Below are 22,848 nucleotides of genomic sequence, written 5' to 3'. Positions count from 1 at the left end.
CCAGTTATACGAGAAAATATAACCCAGTTTGTCTATTAAAAAGGATCAAACCCCATCACCAACCACATCTCACGCTCAACCTCTAGCACTGGCCTACACCCTGCTAATGACATGCGCCTTTTATCGTGATAAGTGCAGCCCAGTCATACGAGAAAATATAATCCAGTTTGTCTATTAAAAAGGATCCAACCCCATCACTAACCACATCTCACGCTCAACCTCTAACACTGGCCTACACTCTGTCACTAACTCAAGGACATCCATGAGCATGACCATTACACATTCCCTCAGGGGAACTCTTGTCCAGTCTTCGCAACACGGTCATCTCCGTTGATATGGAATTACTTTTGGCGTGGTGCGAGCAGACGAAGCGCTCGTAGTCGTTGAACTGCGACGCTCGTCTGACGCTCGTCGACTGAGCAGACGGCAGAAGAATGGAACTCCTGGTCCCGTGCACCTGCTGGAAGTAGGACATCCTCCTGGCGAACTGACGCTGGCAGCAGATGCCGATGGTGTAGCGGAAGGTGTCCCTGAAGTTCTTGGACATGAATCCGTAGACTATCGGGTTGACGCAGCTGTTGGAGTAGGCCATCAGCCAGAAGGCCTGTCTGATGGGCTTCAGGTGACCCTCGTTCAGGTCAGTTAACACGTGGAAGGCAACGAGAAGATTGTTCATCATGATTGGTCCCCAGCATATAGTGAACAGCACCACGACGGCCACCAGCATCTTTATGACCTTCAAAAAAAACAAACACACTGAATTTAGGCGTGGTGTAAGATAGTTTAAGAAATGGATGGGGACGTAACATTGATATAATGTAGTTTTTGTGACATTGATAAACAAGACCCATCAACTTATATAAAGGCTAAATTTATTACCTGACAAAAAAAGAAAAGAAATAAGGATCCTGGGGCCAGAGAGCCACCGTATAAATACACACAAGTAATTACTATTTAAGAAAATACTAATTTCGAAACATCACAGGATATCTAAGATATTGTTAGTAACCTTTTTTCAAAAAGAAAAGTGGTAGATTCTGTATATTATATTCTACTACATGTGTCTTTTTTATGAATAGCCAAAGGTTTTCAGTACATGTCAAAGTAGCGGAGGTGTTTACAAGTTTAAAACTATATTAATAAACGATGTGCTGACGTCGTCAAGCAGTGTTTTCCCTGGAACCAATTTGTCACTTATGTCTGTCACTGTGATAGAAGAACTAACCTGCTTTCGAGTAGCATCTTCATCCATACTGACCCTCTTCCTCCTAACGGTCAGACTCCCTGGCAACACTTTGTCCTGTCTGAATCTGGTCGGGGTATACAGCAATCCCGTTTCTTGACACGACAGTCTCGGTCTGCATAGAGCAACGTATAACAGTTTAGTACATAATAAAAATCAATGTGATAAAATCAAACAGTAAAACTGAAATAATAAGACTGGATAATATAATTCATACGTTAACACATCAGAAGAAATGATGATGATGATGATGATGATGGTGGTGGTGGTGGTGATGGTGGTGATAGTGGTGGTGAATATGATGATGATGGTGATGGTGGTGATGGTGAATATGATGATTATGATGGTGATGATGATGATGGTGATGATAATGATGATGATGATGATGATGATGATAGTGATTATTAATAGTGTTACTGTTATTGCTATAACTACTATTTTGAGTCGGTAGAAGTGTCTGGATTGCAGATCCCTAGTGTCAACAAATAACTATTGGTTACATTGCTTGTAAATAAAATAATAATCATGAAAAAGACCGGGAAAATGTAGATAGAAACATCCCTTGAACTATATCATACCAGGGACATTCATCTGGATTCAGAAATATCTCCTGGCCAGAAATGTCGCTTGGACTGTCAACACATCTGCTGGACTTTTGTCAGAGACATCTTTGGACTGTCAGTAAAATGTCTAGGACTACATCAAAAATGTCAGAAAGAGCTCTTAGACTGTGTCAGAATTATTATCTGAACTCTTTCAATAAAGGCCTCTTTCACGATGGCAAGTACATATGTTAGACTTTGTCAAAAACATTCCTTTGACCTGTCTTGGACAATATCACAAAAATCTCTTGAAATATGTCATTAAAAAAACCTGGACTCTTGAGCTGTAACGGAACATCTGTGACTGCCAGAATCATTTCATGGTTTCTATATTGTGCCTGCATTTCATTACTCTACGATTGCCCTGCTGGCTTTAGAACGCTTCAAAGCGGATAAATGTTCAAGGTTTTCTCTGAGATAATTAAAGACAGTCAGTGGTATTCCGGTACAAAGTGTTATTAAGTCTTAAAGATGGTTACTTCTAGCTCGCTCAGTCCACGGGTTTCATCAATATAACGCACGGATGTGAAGAATTTCTAGGATTCCTAACTTTTTTCATTTTTACTTAATACCATTTCCTAATTCCCACAACAATTTCGGTCACTGTGTCAAGCTATTTAAAGTAGTTTTGTACTTTTAAATTTATAACACGGATGCGAAAGGTTAATACTAAATTGTGTTCGTTTGCACAAAGAAATGATTGCTTTTAAAAAGTCATCTCTAATAAAGTTTTAACTGAACAATTATTTGTTCATTTATTTCACAGCTTTCCCTTTATCAGGTTCAATTAGGTAAATGCATTTTAGTCTTTCATGTTGAAGAAATTTAATAGTGCGTTATGATCTGTTATTCATGTTTACCGTGCAACCATACCTTCTGCCATTGGGCTATTTCTCGTTCCAGCCAATGCTCCACAACTGGAGTAACGAAGGCCGTGGTATGTACTGTTCTGTTTGTGGGATGGTGCATATAAAAGATCCCTTGCTGCTAATCGAAAAGAGTAGCCCATGAAGTGGCAACAGCGGATTTTTTCTCTCAATATCTGTGTGGTCCTTAACCATATGTCCGACGCCACACAACCGTAAATAAAATGTGTTGAATGTGCCTTTAAACAAAACATTTCCTTCCTTTCTTTCATGCCTTCTGTGACCCGATAATCCTTACTTGATAATTTGAAGTGGCTTTATGTCACTATGATCCTTTGCTGCATTAGAAAAAATCGTGTCGTTAAACAAAACGAAACAATTATCATGTCACTTGCCTGATAACACCTCCGTTAGTCGGTTCGATAACAGGCGAGCTACAGCCAAACAGCCACGATATCAAGACGTATTAACCTGGTATTCTATATGTCGTCGTAGTTTATTGCTTATCCTTTTATAATAACATTTTCATTTAAAAATTTAATTAATATTAAGATATTATTATGGCTCGTTTTTGGCCTTTTAATTAAAATTTCATTTGAACTTCAAAAGCCTACTCCCCCTGCGTGTGCTGTAACCTCACCGTGGTGCAGGGGTGTAACATTCTCTTTGAGAATGGCCAATACAGCACAAATTGAAATTTTGAGTAAAAGTCAGTTTCTATCTGTGATAATTGTGTTTTTGCACAGTTCTTTACACTGTGTTTTTATTTAAATCTTGAATTTTTATATTGATGTTGATCATCACTTTATTTGTTTGCATTACCATAGTTTGACACCCAATAGCCGATGTATTTTTCGTGCTGGGGTGTCGTTAAACATTCATTCATTCATTCATTCAAAAGCATACTAATGTATACATATAGCTGGCTGTTCCATGTCGATTTATCTGTCCTATTGTTCGTCTGTAAGCAACATATTTGCCTATTCGCTAAAAGAACGTATTGGTCAAATTCACCGTTTAATTTTTAATACGGTCTAAAACTAGCAAAGGTAGACAGCTTTGTGTCTTGATATTGTTCAATCTAATTAAAATTATCTCCACTATTACATGTGGATCTAACAGCAGCCAGTTGGAGCTCATGTCCATCAATCAAAACCTTACTTGCAGAATCATGCCAGTGATTTAAAAATAATTTGAAAACATTCCGAATTATCCTGAGGGTATACGGCATGTTTCGTGTGAATTACGAATGCCTTAAAACATGTTTTATTTTATAAAATAAACAATTTGTAATGTAAAACTGAAGACTGATTTAGTTAGTTTTTTTATATATATATAAATAAATAAATAATTTTTAATGTAAAATTGAAGACTGATAAACCATCCCGTACGTATTTGTATGGTTCGCTGTACTGCGGCCACTAAAATAGACTCGCCCGATATTTTTAGAATTTGTATGCTCCCAAATAACGTTATAAAAGGCGAAGTGTGATTGGTCAATATTTAAATTATTATTTACAGACGAAATGTTACCTGGACATTGGAGACTACGCAGTGTTGTTAGCAATTTGATTAAAATTAGTTCTACTGGTCTAAATAAGGCATTCGTAATTCACATGAAACATATCGTATACCCTCAGGATAATTCGGAATGTTTTCAAATTATTTTCAAATCACTGACATGATTCTGCAAGTAAGGTTTTGATTGGTGGACATGAGCTCCAACTGGCTGCTGTTAGATCCACATGTAATAGTGGAGCTAATTTTAATTAGATTGGATATTGTTATTGATTATTTAATCATCGGCTATTGGGTGTCAAACGTTTAGTAATTCTGACACTTAGTCTTCATAGGAATCTTCATAGGAAACCCATTACATTTTCCATTAACAGCAAAGAATCTTTTATATGCACGTTCCCACAGACAATGCAGTACATTCCACGGTCTTTGATGTACCAAACGTGGAACATTGGTTGGGACAGAGAAAAACCAAACTGGTTCATCGAGAAAATCCGATTCTATGAGCGCTCTGTCGACTGAGTTACCCCCCCCCCCCCAACACACATACACAAATCCGATTGCCCCAAAACCTATCGACCGAGCCCTGTGCAACCAACCTGTGCAACCACCCTGTGTTTAACTCAGTTCTGGGATACGAAAACAGCAACGGCCATGGACGCTGGTTTCAGAGTCTAAGCCTCTAAGGCAGAAAGTTCTATAGGTAGCAGTATAACAAATAGCATCTTACTGGGTAAAAGTTCGAATGTACCTCATTTTAAAGTTTAAACAGCGCGTTAAGATAGAGCCACGTCTGAAATTTCTTTAAATATGTAACAGGACAGGATATGTGACAATTATTTCATTCGAACTAGTAGTGATGTTTACCAGAGGCATGTTCAAGACGGTCTGCGATTACAGTCGCTCACTAGACTGGTTTTTGCGCCTAATATTAAAGGGATGTGATATGATAGAAGATGACCAGTCTAAATATTCGCAAGCGCTTGACCTTCTGAACATGTAAGTACTAAATAATGTGCTTGAAGCATGCGCTGAAGCTTTCCAACATTAGTATTACTTTTTGTGTGATGTTATAGGCCTATCTAAAACTAGCAGTTATGTATGGATCCTGATAAATTATATTTTTGGATTGTCCTTCAAAATTGCTCCAAATTATATACATTTTTGGCCGAACATTCAATATATGTTTTCTTTGCCAGATAACGTTTCATTCAGACTTTTTTTCACTAAGTGTTATTCAAAATTGTCGATAGCCAACCATAAACAGCCACCACTCATTCTAACTTCTCATTTTGGGTACAAACTCTGGCTAAATCAAAGTGTTTGTACCCAGAACGAGCGTGATTGAACGTTACTTGGACGTAAGCACGTTTAACCAGTTGACTACCTGATCCTGATGAATTTTCCGACTCACCTGTTAGCACGTATCGTGGCCCTGTGGTAGCTGACTTTCCAAAGCTTTCTGCATATACTCGAGTAGGCGAAGGTCATCAGCGATATGGGCATGATGAGGATGATGATGAACATGTACAGCTGGTACAGCTGGTGGTAGATGACTCGATCCCAGCGTTCAAGGCACCAGAAGGCTTTTACTCGTTCACCCACGGGAAGGTGAGTCTGTGAAGTAACAACAGGGGCATAACATGAAGAGAGAGAGAGAGAGAGAGAGAGAGAGGAGAGAGAGAGAGAGAGAGAGAGAGATCATTTAGATAAAGTGTTTGGCATCGACATTTACCAATTCTAAATGAGAAAACCATTAATGCATTTAAAATTGTATCTCTATATAAGGCAAAGTCTAAAGGATGTTTTGGCAAGATTCTGACTTTTGTAAATCATTGTCAGGTGTCGACATTTACAAATCCTAAAAGACAAAACCATTAATGCATTCAAAATTGTAACTCTGCACAAGGCAAAGTCTAAATGATGTTTTGGCAAGATTGTAACTTTTGTGAATCACTGTTTGGTATCGACATTTACCAAATCTTAACGAAAAAACTCATTAATGCATTCAAAATTGTATCTCTGCACAAAGAAAAGTCTAAATGATGTTTTGGCAAGATTCTGACTTTTGTGAATCATTGTTTGGTATCGACATTTACCAAATCTGAACGACAAAACTATTAATGTATTCAAAATTGTATCTCGGCACAAGGCAAAGTCTAAAGGATGTTTTGGCAAGATGCTGACCGCTCCTGTGAATCACTGTCAGGTGTCTATAGGAGGAATTAAATAATATAATATAGGAATCGGCACTGACCGACTACAAACGCCGCTAAAAGTGTATAATATAGTCTACGCCATCTAGGTCAGTTTTCACTTGGAGTACAATGTTAAAAATATACTTCAGAAACATATTTCATATAATATCTTACATTTTCAGTGCAATCAAAGTATGTGATATTTTTCAGATCACATACTTTAAGAATTTGATAACTTTGCAAATTAGATGCAAATTAGTCGAGGTCTCGGCACTGGTTTATTGACATTTAAGCAAACGTACTTGGGTGACACTCCATGATTGACGTATGCATTCATAGTCATCAAATAAAAACATTTCAATGGCAATCTGACACTGAAAGCTGTCCAGCGTTCAGAAAACAAAAAACGTTAGGCATAACTTTATTTTGATGTAAGGAGACATCCAAAATTACGTCATTCGAGTTTGACGTCATTTCCATTCAAAAATACAGCGCGCCACATATTCTTATGTCATTTGAATATCTAGTAATGGCGGACTGGAATTAAAATTGCTGTACAGTTTACAAAAACACGTTGTATTGAGCTTGAGCTTATATGATAAAGAGATTATTACCCTCGTGTATTTCGGTATCGTCAATATCATATATTAGGAATAAAAATAATGTATTATGCTCGCATAATACAATTTTTATTCCTAATATATGATACTGACATACCGAAAAACACTCTGGTAATAACCTCTATTTATACACACACACACACACACACACACACACACACACACACACACACCTATCTATCTATCTATCTATCTATATATATATACTGAACAAAAAACACAAACTTCCGATTTGTACATATAGTATTTGTTGTGTTAAAGAATTCATTGTGTAATGAAATTATATAGGTAGTATTAGCCTTGAGCTGTATTATCAGGATTCATGAATTTTATCGATTATTTTTGCACTGTTAATCGTCGACAACGTGCAATTCAATTTGCACGTGCATGCATGGTTCGACATGTCCCGTGTAGTATTCGGTCAATTTGTTTTACTTGTCTTACTGACATTGTTGTCAAGTGAACGAAAGCGCTTCAAAATTTGTAAAAAAAATTAACGTTTTTGACATTGTATAGCATTTTTAGTATGCCAAGAATACCCAATAATTTACGCGAACGGGCGATTGGCATGCTTGATGCTGGCATGTCGACAGAAGACGTTGCAAGGCATGTTGGGAGTTCTAGTCGAGCGATACGAAATCTTCGCGTAAGATTTCGAACGACAGGAAGCACCAACGACTTGCCACGTCGTCGCGTGGTCAAGACCGCTATATCATGAACACGCATTTGCGCAATCGATTCCAAACTGCCACTGCTACTGCTGCTAACACACCTGGGCTTCATAATAACCGAATCAGTGGGCAAACTGTTCGTATTCGTCTGCAGGAGAACGGTTTACATGCACGACGTCCTTACGTCGGATGCGTTTTAACGCAACATCATCGTCTAAACCGTCTTAATTGGACACCTGTACACACTCGTTGGATACGGCGACGCTGAAATACCGTTCTTTTTTCGGATGAATCCAGATTTTCTTTACAACGTGGTGATGGCATGGTGCGCGTCTACCGTAGGAGAAATGAACGCTATGCTGACTGTTGTGTTCTTGAACGAGATCGTTTCGGGGATGGCGGTTGTGTCATGGTCTGGGCAGCCATTGCCCATGGTTATCGTTCACCACTAGTTGTCATTGATGGCAATTTAAATGCTCAACGTTACCGCGATGACATTCTCACTCATCACGTCATTCCTCTGTTCAATAACAACGCGAACATCTCGATTTTTCAGCATGATAATGCCACCTCTCATACAGCTAGAGACACTGTAAATTTTCTTAGGACAAATAACATTGATTGCATTAATGACTGTCCCGCTAAAAGTCCTGATCTCAACCCCATCGAGCATGTCTGGGATAGTCTGGACAGACGGTTGAGGCGTCGTCCCAACCCACCCGCTAACGTCAACGAACTTCGTCAAGCGCTCATTCAGGAATGGAACAATATTCCACAGGCAGAAATCAACACTTTAGTCAATTCTATGCGCCTGCGATGGACTGCAGTGGTCAATTCAAGAGGTGGTCATACCCGTTATTAAGTGGGTTTTTTTTTTAACCCCTACCACACTTGGTCAAAATTTCTCCCAGTTTCTGTTAACCTATGGCCATTATTTTTGCACCAAACGATGCATCATGGAACACTCTTTAAACGAATATATAACAATTATTCCCCCGGTTTGTTTTCATCAAGTTATGTTCAAGCAAAGTTAGCGGAAGTTTCTTATTTTGTTCAGTATATATATATATATATATATATATATACACACACATACACCTATAAAAATATATATAAACCATCATTGCTGCTACTGGGATACGTATCCTGTATATATTATATGCTTTGATATTATATTTCTTATTATAAAAAGATTGATGGTTTAAAACAAAATGCTGGTGAAATGCTAGAATATACTATTTCCACTAGAGAACAACAAATATTTTCTTTCGTTCTCTTTATATCCAATCATGCTGTTTATGTTGTTTATCCAAGACAGAGGATAATGGTTTGTAGTGAAAGAGAGATGTTACTGTGACAGTAATAAATAAATAAATAAATAAATAAACAATTGCATATTTAATTAAACTACGGTTAAAAAACTGACACTTTCGTTAATGAGTAGACGACCTTACACTTCTGCACTGAGAACGTACTCCGGATTGAAAACAATGCCCAAAACGAACTTGGCATCTTTTACTGCAACAAATAGAGTGAATTCTCGCGTGGCTGCTACGGTCATGACAAGAGTAAAAAAAAAACACCTTCCATCTTCTCAAGACAAGAGACCTTGTATAACAAGCTGACATTTGCAACCATGATGGATTGAGGTAGTTCGTGAAAGTATTCCTCGCAGGAATATGTCGACTATATTATTTACAAGGTACATCTTGAACAATGTCACATTTCCCCATTACTTCATATTCTAGTTTCCGAGGGTGTCCATGCTTCGCTGAGACAATCCGGTTCTGCCCACGTGGTTTCCGGTGTTAATAAGTATTTTTTTCAAAGTCACGTCTCTTGACAGAGGAAGTGAAACAAAGCACAAATGAGTGTTTGTACAGTTAAAAATGATACTGAAAGGAAATGATACTGGATTTCGGTAAGATTTTATGATAAAATAACCCCAAAGCGTATATAAAATAATGCTGCATTTAAGATAGATTAAAGATCCGATTTCAGTTGCACCTGAGCGGTTTAGAACTGTGTTTTACGCGAAGTGAAATGGTCAGCAAATACGCGCTATTCAGCGCTCCTGACAACTGTTTCCATTTTGGCAGTAAACGCCATTGGATGTCAAACATATGATAATTTTCCACACAGTCATAGAGAGAAAACCCGTTATATCTTTTCATTAGTAGCAAGGGACCCTTTATATGCACCATCCCACAGACAAGATAGCAAATACCATGGCCTTTGATATACCAGTCGTGGTGAACTGGCTGGAACTAGAAATAACGCAATGGGCCCACCGACGGAAGAGCATTTAAACGTTACATTTTATAAATCATTTTAATCATTGTTCATACCACAGTTGATAAAGGTATGGGCTGTGGCCCACGACTTCCCTGTTCCGATGGCGTTTCCACAAATAGCACCTAATATCACTGCCCCCCCCCCCCCCCACACACACACACAAACCCCACAATACTTATTTGTAGTTACGCCAATGTGTCGACTTTAAATTTAAATAGAAAAGGAAAAGGCAAGAGTATAATATTGTTTTCTATTATACAATTGCTGAATTTTAACTTGAGACAATTAATAGGCTAATGTAATAATAGAAAACACTATTTATTCTGCTTCTGAAAAGGGACTGTCCTGAATGAATGAATGAATGAATGAATGAATGTTTGTTTAACGACACCCCAGCACAAAAATACATATCGGCTATTGGGTGTCACAAATGGTAAGTATATGGAAATATTATTTATGTAAAAACCACAGTGTAAGGAGCTGGGGGGGGGGGGGGGGGGGGGAGTATAATACAATATATAAAATCAAGTTAAGTATATGTTAAAACTTTGTATAGAAGTCAAAGTTTTTTTTAAAACTTTACAATTAACATTGGATGGAATTTAAACGATTCCAACACATTTCTGTTGCCAAATATATCATTTCTCGTAGGCTTGAGATGATCACACTCTACCAAAATGTGGCGCACAGTCAGTGTACACTGACAGTGTTCACACTGAGGAGGAGGGTTCTTCTTTAAAATAAATGAATGCGTCAAATATGTATGGCCGATGAGGCACGGCATAAGACTACTTCATCCTTCCTGCATCGCCTGTAGGATGACTGCCACTCTCCCAGGACTGCTTTGACAGAATGAAGCTTATTCGCAACCGCACCGTCCCAATCATCTTGCCAAGTCGAAAAGATATATTGGTTAACATGAAATTTAAAATCACTGTAGGGGACACCAACATGGACACGGGGCAAGTTCAAAGCAGACTTGGCAGCAACATCTGCCTTTTCGTTACCCTTAATGCCAACATGGCTGGGTACCCAACAAAATATAACATCTCTATTGGCAATTGATAAAAAGACACACTTTCGTATGGACTGTCCTGAGTTTGTAACCATTGTAAGATTTTTGCGATAACAGAGCCTTGTTGGCGACTACTATTTCATACTAAATACATTTTCTTGTTTAGAATACCAGTGTCTGTATATCGAATGTGTTTGCGGTGGTATACTAATGTTTGTAGCACTCAGTTTACACTTTAATTCGTGATATATATTTTTTCGTACGAGAGGTAAAATCCAGTTTGGGCTACTACAAGCATTAGGACAACAACAACCACCTTGTAAATACAGACACTGGTATTTTAAATAAGAAAATGTATTTAATTTGTATGTTACATCATCGAAAAGGCTCTATTGGTCGGAAACATTTTACAATGGTTGTAAACTCAGGACTGTTCCTTTAATAAATGGAGAAAATTTTCAATTTAGAACACGTTTGTATATACTGATCAACGTGGATTCATCAGGATTCAGTCTTGATATATATATATATATATATATATATATATATATATATATATATATATTTCGAGTAACCTGTATGGTGAAATTTCATTTTTACCTTTTTAAATAGTTTCACTAGGTATTTTTTCTACAGCTGTTTTCAGAAATGAACAACAGAAAATAGATTATATCTCTCCAATCTGTCATGCTAAGACGTAATATTTAAAATTAAATATTATACAGTTTTTGTTTTATTATAAAATATTAAATAATCATTTGAAATAACTCTTTTTTAATACAGTAACTGGTAAACGTTTAAAAAGTATCTTATACGATTTGGTTTTGGTGCAATTGTTTGTTTTGCAATATTCATATTTGGAACAAAGAAAAACAAAACAAAACAAAAAACGTTAATCAAACCCAAAACCATATTTTTTTCACTTCTTCAATGACTTAAAGGGACATTCCTGAGTTTGCTGCATTGTAAGATGTTTCCGACTAATAAAATATTTCTACGATTAAACTTACATATTCAATATATTTTCTTGTTTAGAATATCAGTGTCCGTATATTCAATGTGTTTCTGGTCGTCTTAATATTTGTAAGAAGCCCAAACTGGATTTTGTCTTCAAATAATTTCGTACGTACTAAAAAAAAAATATTTTAGGAAATAAAATGAAATTTAACCTAGTACACATATTAGAACGATCAGAAACACGTTTAATATACAGCCACTAACATTTTATGCAGTAAACTATATTTGATATGTAATTACGATCGTAAAAAAGTCTCTTGTTAGTCGATAACATCTTTAAAAGTTCAGCAAACTCAGGAATGTCCCTTTTATGTAATCAAACGAACTTTAAATGAATGTTTTACTTATTTTCATGTTAGTGAAGTAAACAGATCATAGACCAAATTTAACAAAGAAAAGTTAGTGAAGTAAACAGATCATAGACCAAATTTAACAAGAAATGTTAGTGAAGTAAACAGATCATAGACCAAATTTAACAAGAAAAGTTAGTGAAGTAAACAGATCATAGACCAAATTTAACAAGAAAAGTCAGTGAAGTAAACAGATCACAGACCAAATTTAACAAGAAAAAAAAGTTTGAAAGTTTTTCTTTGTTTAACAACGACCAGACTACATTGATTTATTAATCATATTGGATATCAAATATTCGATATTTCTGAGATGCAGACTTTAGAGGAAACTTGCTACATTTTGTCATTAGTAGCAAGGGACAGCACATACCACGGACATTTGATGGCCTGGACCTGGACTGGACGGGGGGGGGGGGGGGGAGCCCAATCACAGAATGAGTCTACTGACGTAGTTCGATTTGTTTACCCAAGCATTTCAGGCGATCGCTCTCTCGACTGAACTAAATCCCGAATTTACAAATGCTTTCTTGGTTTGTCTAACGTGTATAACTACACACACACACACACACACACACACATGCACTTACATTGCGTAATCCGGCTAAATAGTCTGTATTATCTGAACTGAAATTACTCTTGCACACTTATTAGTTTTTCATCGTTTTAGACGAAGTGACAGACTTGACAGCTGTGGTGGCAGTACTCATGACGGTAGTCATCAGTGGGGCAGGATATACTCAACTTCAGGGCACAATATTTCACGCGAACCGCCGTTTTGTTCGCGTGTCGGTTACGCAAAATTAAATTTACGCGAACCGCAAATCGGTTACGTCGTGACCTGTAGACGTTCAGAAATTAAAACTTGCAGACTTCACGATTACAGTAAGTTTATTCATGCAGACATACTACTAGTATTCCGACAAATGTTTTAGACTGATTTTTAGATACTTGATGTGCAGCAAACCAGTAGCCAACGGTATATTGCAACGGTTGTAACTTGTGACCGAAGACTCAGTATAGAGTCGAGCCAAAAGTTGTAAAGAAATATGCACGGATCGCTAAGGCGCCTAAATTATCTGCTGCTATTCTATCTCTAAAGGAATATATGTAGACATAATATTGGATTGCCTATAATTTTAGAAAGGTTGAAAACGGTTTTAACGTAAACAAAAATGCAAAAATGTCACAAAAGCTGAAAAATACTAACATCGCATAATGAGCTTTAAAGGGACATTCCTGAGTTTGCTGCGTTGTAAGATGTTTCCGACTAATAAAATATTTCTTCGATTAAACTTACATATTAAATATATTTTCTTGTTTAGAATATTAGTGTCTGTATATTCAATGTGTTTCTGGTCGTCTTAATATTTGTAAGAAGCCCAAACTGGATTTTGTCTTCTAATAATTTCGTACGTACGAAACAATATTTTTTAGGAAATAAAATGAAGTTTAACCTAGTACAAATATTAGAACGATCAAAAACACGTTTAATATACAGCCAGTAATATTTTATACAGAAAAAAAAATATATATTTGATATGTAATTACAGACGTCAAAGAGTCTCTGTTAGTCGATAACATCTTAAAAATTGTAGCAAACTCAGGAATGTCCCTTTAAATAACAAACACTGTAGTATAGAAGTACCAGCGATAAAGTGAAAGTAGCATCACCACCGCAAAATATCGGTGTCAAATTATGGTCTTTCTTTTTATGTTATTATAAGATTTATGTTTATTAATCTAATCATGCACCAATGAGTAGCCTGTTTTATAGTTCAGAGGAACTGGACATTTGTTGCTTGGGTTTTTGGTGGGTGTTTTTTTTTTTTCAGTCTGCTGTATACTAAATTTTACATATCAGTGACAAATGGTAGCCTTTATTTGTTATTTATAAAAGAAAATTATTAGTCTAATTATACACCAAGGAATGGGCATTTTTCCTCCAAATGTATTTATTTTGTTTCAGTACTGGGCTGATATTTAGTCATTTTACAATAGCGTTAACTTCCGCAAGCTGCACAGAGGTTATAGAATACGGTGGCCCGATGTCCGAGGACAGTGGTTTTTAGATTTGGGCAATTAAAAATTACTTTTTGCGATCCCGATGGCAAATGGTGAATAATAATAATAATAATAATAATAATAATAATAAATCTACAACGCTACGATCGTACGAAAACAAAAGAAACATCTACAAGTCACTTCTTTCGATTTGCAAGCGTTAAAGAAACTGTTTTATAAAACGTTTTCTTTTGTATTTTGTTTTAACTTTATGTTTGAGTTAAAATTATGTATTAAAATATAATTTCAACGTAACTTTGAGGTAACCAATCAGGTAATCCACAGGTTACGCAAATATAATTCACGTAACCGAACAATTGGTTACCTAGGTAAAAACCACGTGAACCGACTTCCGGTTGCCTCAAATTTCGAAATATTGTCCCCTGAACTTTCGCGAACACCTGCTATCATCACTGTTATGACAGTGATTCATGAGTGCATCACAGCTGTACGTATTGGGCTCTGTTCGATGCTAATTTTAATTTAGTATGGAAGTAACAGGCCTTTTTGTGACGGTGCAAGAGGGATGAAATCTCCAGTAAAGGATTTTCTCGGGAGTGGCTGTCCTCCTGTAGATGAGGCACTAGATAGAGATTCGTGGAATCATCTATTTGACCAAATGCCCATTCGACTCTGCAGTGTGCGGAGATACGGCCCTGGGCCCCGTTCCACGAAACGATCTTAGTAAAAAAAGAGACCTGCTTTTCACTAATGGTTTTGGTCACATTGGTATAATCAAAATGTAGAAAATCGCAATACATTTATATCACTATTCAAACAGAGAATGACTGATCAATTTATCCAATCTATGTATGCTGTATTCAACAATTCTCCAAAATGTCTGTTATACAAATTCGTTAATAATTATTACTTACAACCTTATCTTCAGAAACCTATTGCCTTGAAATACAAACATATTTTGAGTAAATATAGATTATCTTCCCATAATCTCTTTATAGAAAAGGGCAGATACCACAATATTGACAGGAATAATAGAATTTGTCGTCTGTGCAATATGAATGTAGTAGAAGACGAATATCACTTTGTTCTAGTGTGTCCTTTCTTCAGTATCCCCTGCGTGTGCTGTAACCTCACCGTGGTGCAGGGGTGTAACATTCTCTTTGAGAATGGCCAATACAGCACAAATTGAAGTTTAGAGTAAAATTCGGTGTCCGTAAAATTCTGTGATATTTGTATTTGTATTTTTGGCACAGTTCTTTACACTGTTTTTGTTTAAACCTTGAATTTTTATATTGATGTTGATCATCACTTTATTTATGTGCATTACCATAGTTTGACACCCAATAGCCGATGTATTTTTCGTGCTGGGGTGTCGTTAAACATTCATTCATTCATTCATTCATTCATTCTTCAGTAACATAAGAGATAAATATATTAAACCTTTTTATTACAATAAACCATCAACATTTAAATTAACGCAACTACTGTCCAGCGATAATTCAAAACAGCTAATTAAATTGTGTAAGTATTTGAAAACTGCTACCACGCATAGAACAGACGACATTGATACATGACATATGTTATTATATTGTATATTATTGCTATGCATACATTACCCATTTACTATAGAATTTTATCGATTGTAACCCGATGCTACATACCATTCCCCGCAGAGTGCACATTATATTATTTTATATATAAATATGTATGTATGTCTACAAAATGTACATTTTTTGGCAAAAATAAACTCTGTGTTTATAATAAAAACAAATATCACCGTAACTGCATAACTACCTGATGCACTTAAGGTGACCTTAGCGCCAAGATCGCTTCGTGGAACGGAGTCCAGATCATGTATTACTGTTTTGTCGTTCTGATCAGATTAAATGCTTTCCCAATTGCAGGAAGAAATCCTCAGACAATAATAATAATAAAAAATAATAATAATAAAAATTCCTGAAATAATAAAGACGTTGACCTTGGCGCTGAAACAATAAAACTGTTTTCAACTAACAAATAGAGTATTCTGTTGAGCAGAATTAATTTTATTTTCATATTATCGGTACTCTTAATGGGAGGTCGACTCCCTAGACTATTCATTTTATCCAATCTCACGTTAATGAGTTTGGGTAATGACCGATATAATTAGGTTTCTCCTTAATGATCGCCGTTAATTACCATACCCGTGCTTGTTTCGTGAAAATAATAGTCTAGTCTGCACGCGAGGTATATCTCCAGTCAAAACAGGCTATGGGAATATTTACAGAGCTATCACCACAATCACTGACGAGATTTACAGAGACCGTACAGTTTCCGTAATAGGTTGTCGTATTACCATAGACAGAAACGTGTGTGCGTGTGTGTGTGTGTGTGTGTGTGTGTGTGGGGGGGGGGGGGGTAATAAGGGCTAGGTATTAATCGGACTTTCAGCAGGGGGGTGGGGGGGATTTCCGGCCACTTCAGAATTAAGAGAATAGTGCAATCACCCCTACCAACGTCTATGGTTACAATTGTTTTCAACTAGGGAAAACCCCCACCCCCCAAAACAACAACAAAAACAGCGGATACAATGACGGCGTGGCCAGTGATACCTTAATATATATATATATATATATATATATATATATATATATATATATATATATATATATATATATATATATATATATATATATATATATATATGTACGTTCTTTTTATATTATTACTGATAGTCTCTTATAATTCCTGTAAGGAATTCCGTATGTACTTTTATATTGTATTGTATTTTATAATATATTTTATTTCTGTGTGCATAAGGTAACACTTAAATACAATATATGTACATCTGTCTGTCTGTCTGTCTGTCTGCTTGTCTTCTTTTGGGCTCAGTGGGAAATAGTTAAAATGATTACCAACAGTCAGTATTAAATCATTTAAAGTAATTATTTTCAATAATAAAAAAAAAGATCAATACTATTTTATTCTGAAAACACATATACCACTATCTCAACATACAACCTATACTTAATCTGATTTACATTTTTGTTTTTGAAGAAGGTTCGTTTTTCTAATGAGCCAGTAAAGTTTATGGCTAACAAAACAAAAACAAACACCTTCCAATAACGGAGGGAAAAAACCCATCAAGGGACTTTGTTGTTCGCATTCATCAATCTGCACCCTCACCCTTCCCCTTCTCGTAACACGCCTGGATGGGAAGATTGAATCTGTAATTGTGTTTATACTTAGAATTAACAAAAGGCGATAAATAACGAGGAGTTGAGGTCACAGCTTTAATATACTGTATGATAAAAAATATATCTCACAGGGGTAGAAGAACATAAAATACAAACTATAGGTCCCGATCAATCGCTTCCCCAGCTAAAACCCATCATACGCATCAGACGTGCCGGACATTAAGTGCCTGATATAACGAAAGCTAATTTTCTACAGACACATACAAAAATCAATTATTGCATCATAAAGTTATGTAATAAACGGTCATAGATGTGGTCTTTGAACATCAAGCTTAAGGGTGTCCGACTCACGATCAGTTTACTCGAAATATCGCAAATTATTAATTAGGAATGGAAAGGAATATTTGTTAAGTGTCATCTTGATACCATTTAAACTACGATTACTGGAATAAATTAGGTAATATTGGTAATGTTGTATCAAACATTTTAGGTGTGCCAAGATAATACTTCAGGTTAGTTTACACACACACACACACACACACACACACACACACGCACACGCACACACACACACGCATACATGTATACATATATATATATATATATATATATATATATATATATATATATATATATATATATATATATATATATATAAACTGTATTTTTTCTATAATGTTTGTGACTAATAATAGAGGGGCCTTAAACATAGTCAAATGGGTTTTTTTCTTTTTTTCTGGAAGTCTTTTTTTTAATTCCGTTAGTTTCCCTTTCCACGAGTCGGTCCATGTGCCATCCCCCCCCCCCCCCCCCCCCCCCGAGTCCTCCTTAAAATTATTTCCAGGATCCGTCCCTGACTAAAACTTAAAGCAATATATTAAAAAATCATTGAACTTAGACTGACAATACACATTTTCAAAAGATTGTCAGGTGAATAAAGACAAAAAAACAACAAAAACAAAAACAAACAAAAAAACAAACATAAAATACACACCAATTAGCCTTGTTTTTAAACTACATTATCTCCCTATCATAGAAAGAGACAACCTTCAAACCGGACTATCCCACTAAACACTACAGGGTAGCAAGGTAATATGTTTAGCTGTCGTGACGTAATAGACGAACACACGGACTTACCTGTCCCACGAGAATGGGTAAGGCCATAAGAACACTGAGTAACCAGATGACTAAGACGGTTCGTCTTGCCAGTGTCACGGTACACGTGTATTTAGCACGTATCGGGTGAAGAATGGCGTAGTATCTGCAACAATAAAATAAATAAATAAAACTTTAAAAAGAACTGAATCTGTGGATTTTGGCACCACGTTTATGTGTATAAACAACATCGGTAACACATTTGTCTAGGGTTGCATATTACTAAAAACAAATTGCTGATTTTTATCTCTTAGATTTTGTTCTTGTTTTTCTTTTGTAAGAGCGATTCACAGCAATTGTGTTAGAGATTACCCCTCCCGCCATGACAGATCACGGCCCGTGCTTATAAAACGTTTAGAGTCCAGACTGAATCTCTAATGACGTCACACGCATACAATTTGGCGTTGTATTGACATTACTATATCAGACTCTGTTAGAGTCTTGAGTCTAGACTCTAACATTTTTATAAGCACCAGACCTGGGCCCGTGCTTATAAAACGTTTAGAGTCCCGACTCAATCGCTAATGACGTCCACGCATACAATTTGGCGTTGTCATGACATTACTATATTAGACTATGTTAGAGTCTCGTGTCTAGACTCTAAACGTTTTATAAGCACCAGGAATGGACCTTAATTCAGATGTTCACAAGAACAAAGGTACGATAGTTAGATACAAACAATGAATTGTATTACTCTTGTACTAATGCATATTATCCCAGAGTACATTTTGAAGACGAGGGACAGTCAAAACGTAAGTAGACCTAAATACTGAAAGTTATAACAGAACAAGTGTTTCTGCATTACATTTCGATATCATCCTTCACCTAAATACATTTGGTCCAATTATCCTTCAGCATAATAGAGCTCTTCTGGCTGGCCCAACAACCATGATGTTTGCAAACTTCCAATTTTGATACATCAAACTTTGATGACTAGTTCTAGTAACTTTTTGACTGCCCCTCGTATATACTTGTATACTATTAACAATGGAAGGGTTGTTAGTTACTTGAAGTTTGATATGTTGGAGACATGCATAATGGCAAAGTTATTATTTTGTCTTTTGACTTTTAATCGTAAATCCTCTTGCGTGCACGAGCCTTTAAACATATATAAGTGGAGCAATCATAGTTCCACACAACATCCTCGTCCGATCATTCTTGTTGGATTTGAAATATGCACATGCAGACATATGGGTATAGCCAGTAGGAAACATCCAGGCCCATCTTGGAACCTAGATTATAGATGCATATTGGTTCCATTTTAAAATCAATTTTACTTAATAAATTAATAAAGTATGAATGGAACTACCATAGAATATGAAACATAAACAGTAAGTCCAAGATAGTGGAACAGGAAAACAAGTGTCATTTTACAAAGTACGAAAGCATGATCTATCAGCGGTACTCAGACATCTGCAATTGTGCTTTAGTTCCGCTATACATGATCCTCATAACACTGTAGGCTTGACTCTATTATGTCTTGTAGTTTGAAAAATGGATGTAGGTGGGATACTGTCAATGGCAATAATACTTGGAGATGGCTTCAGTTCCTGTTAGTAAGGTCCAAGCATCATCATGTTGTAATCAGACGTTAGCCAAACTTGACAAAGAGTAGAACGCCAATTTACTACCGCCAGACATTACATCAGACCAGACGATGATTACGTTTAGAAAGCCATTTTATTTGTGTTATTATTGCTGTATGTCAAGATGATCAATTTATTAGGTTTGGAGTACATTTAAATGAGTTGTGAACAACTCCGCCGGACGTGTGAGTCGGAGGAATAGTTTTCTGGGATTACTCGTAGTCCTCTGTCAGAAAGGATTCTGAAAGTCTGGCACAATCAGAATTCTGTATTACTTATGGGACTAAATGGATCGAATGTGTCCATAAATGGAGGCGGGTTGTAGTTCAGTAGTAGAGAGCTCTCCTGAGGTACCATGGAATATAGGATCGATTGCCCTTGATGCACATGGGGGTTTTCCCGCTCCACCCGGTTTTTCATGACTGGTATATTAAAAGTTGTGGTATGTGCTTTCCTTTCTAAGGAAAAGTGGAGATAAAAGATGTCTTGTAGCCTGTGTGGCGACAGCACTCTCAGAATTCAGCTACTTCAGTCTGATATATGTCAATATGATAATTTATTTATGGACTTTTCTCTCTCCAACTTCCTTTACGCCCACCGTCTCTCTCTCTCTCTCTCTCTCTCTCTCTCTCTCTCTCTCTCTCTCTCTCTCTCTCTCTCTCTCTCTCCTCTCTCTCCCTCTCTCTCTCTCTGAAGTGTCGACATAACCGTGTTAGAAGTAGAAGTGTTAAAGAAATACTCCTCTTTTTTGCCCATGAACTGAAGTTGACTAGTTCACGGTGAAGTGGGGGTGAGGTAGTGTGGGAGGGACTTCCTGAAAGCCTATTTAGCGAAGTTATTTTAGAAATGTATTGCTCTCGTTTCATTTCCTTTCCTCTCTCAATCGAATTATCTTTGTATGTCTTTGTCATGGTATTGATTTATGTAACATTTGTGGAATACAGGAAGATTTCCTTCTTTTCGAAGCTAAATAAACAAATGGGCTGTGTTTACTCGACTGGTTTTTGCGGCTCACATTAAACCGAATAACAACATTCAAATTTATCAAACCCTATGAGACGATGGGGCTTTTTTGTGTTTTTTTCGTAGTGATTTATTCACAAGCGTCACTGTTAATCGCGGTCATATAAAGATGTTTTATCCTTCAGTTACTCTCATTTATAGATGTTCCATCAGAAAGAATGACAGAAAAGGCATTCAAAGCTAACTGTATATTTCATTATACATTCAATTTTGCATGTAAATGAAATAGCTGCTCAAAACAGGTGAACTTGCAATCTAAGTGAATTTAGTTTTTTTGTTTCAAAGTTTAGTTCGAAAATCAAACTATGATAAAATTTGGTCATACTCTGTATAAGAATGCGTTCAGTACATGCCTTTTGTAGCGAGTATCTGATAATGGTTTAACGTGTCCTCACCCTGTCACATGCTTTAACATTAAATGCCAAGAGAGCGAGTGTTCCGTAACGCAACGAAGTAAAGCGCTCGTCTCAACTGAACGTAGGGATGGGCTATTCACCAGTAGCGCTTTCTGAATCCGGAATGGATTATTCTATATATAACACACGTGATTAAACTGACCTTTCGAGACTGAGTCCAGTGAGATTGGCCACTGAACAAATGATGGACACGTTCTGAAGGTAATGCACCAGCTTACACAGGACCTCTCCAAACGTCCAAGTGAAGGAAAAAAACTTGGCAATCTGAAATATATCAACAATAGGTTATCATCATCATCATCATCATCAAAAACAACATAATCGTTTTCATCATCATCATCAACATCATCACCTTCGTCACTATCAACAACATCATCATCTTCTTTTTTTGTCATCATCATCATCATCATCATCATCATCATCATATTCTTTTTCGTTATCATCGTCATTGTGATCATCATTATCATCAAAAACATCGTCATTGACATTATCGCCAACGTGAGCATCGTTATTAATATTTCTTTGACATTAAAGTATCTTTTATTTTATTACTTTTTTTGTGCAATGGCCTTTGTCACAGCAGCATGGTTCACACGTTTTTGAAAATTGGTTCGATTCTAAACTTCTTTTTTTTTTATCACATGCTCTTGATTTTTTACCAGCAAAATGAGTGTAGAGAGCCATTATGTAAGACCTAATGACTACTCATAGTGAAGCAAACACTTTTTATTGAATACTACCGGAACTTTATAATGTAATGCTCACTATACACATGGTAAAATCAATAGACCCATCATGCACCATCACAATGCGTCGTCGTCACTGATTCTGAAACAGCATCAGCAATATGCTATAGGTTGCTTAACATTCTTGCTATTTGCAGCACAGCCATACAACGTATTTTAATACAACGCTTACATTCAGTGGCCATATAATTTTGTAACAAGTTGTCACTATACTGGAATAGAAAAAACCAACCACGCACACAAAATAATAAACCCCACCAACCACACACAAAAAAGAGTTAAAATAAGACACACACCCCCTCCCCAAAAAATCCCCCCAACCATAACCA

General features: G+C 36.4%; 1 protein-coding gene across 1 annotated transcript in view; it reads right to left on the bottom strand.

The window, feature by feature from the left end:
• Positions 1-250: 250 nt before the first annotated feature.
• LOC121374551 (QRFP-like peptide receptor) overlaps positions 251-22,848 on the bottom strand; it is a 62,435-nt gene continuing 39,837 nt past the window's right edge. The window contains exons 5-9 of the mRNA XM_041501657.1: positions 21,916-22,037; positions 18,731-18,854; positions 5,644-5,846; positions 1,226-1,358; positions 251-736 (exon numbers count right to left, since the gene is read on the bottom strand). Coding sequence (XP_041357591.1) covers positions 251-736; positions 1,226-1,358; positions 5,644-5,846; positions 18,731-18,854; positions 21,916-22,037 — 1,068 coding nt within the window. The remainder of the gene's footprint in view (positions 737-1,225; positions 1,359-5,643; positions 5,847-18,730; positions 18,855-21,915; positions 22,038-22,848) is intronic.

The sequence above is a fragment of the Gigantopelta aegis genome, chromosome 6, assembly GCF_016097555.1.
Source record: "Gigantopelta aegis isolate Gae_Host chromosome 6, Gae_host_genome, whole genome shotgun sequence".
Taxonomy (NCBI): domain Eukaryota; kingdom Metazoa; phylum Mollusca; class Gastropoda; order Neomphalida; family Peltospiridae; genus Gigantopelta; species Gigantopelta aegis.
This window is presented reverse-complemented; position numbering and strand designations above follow the sequence as displayed.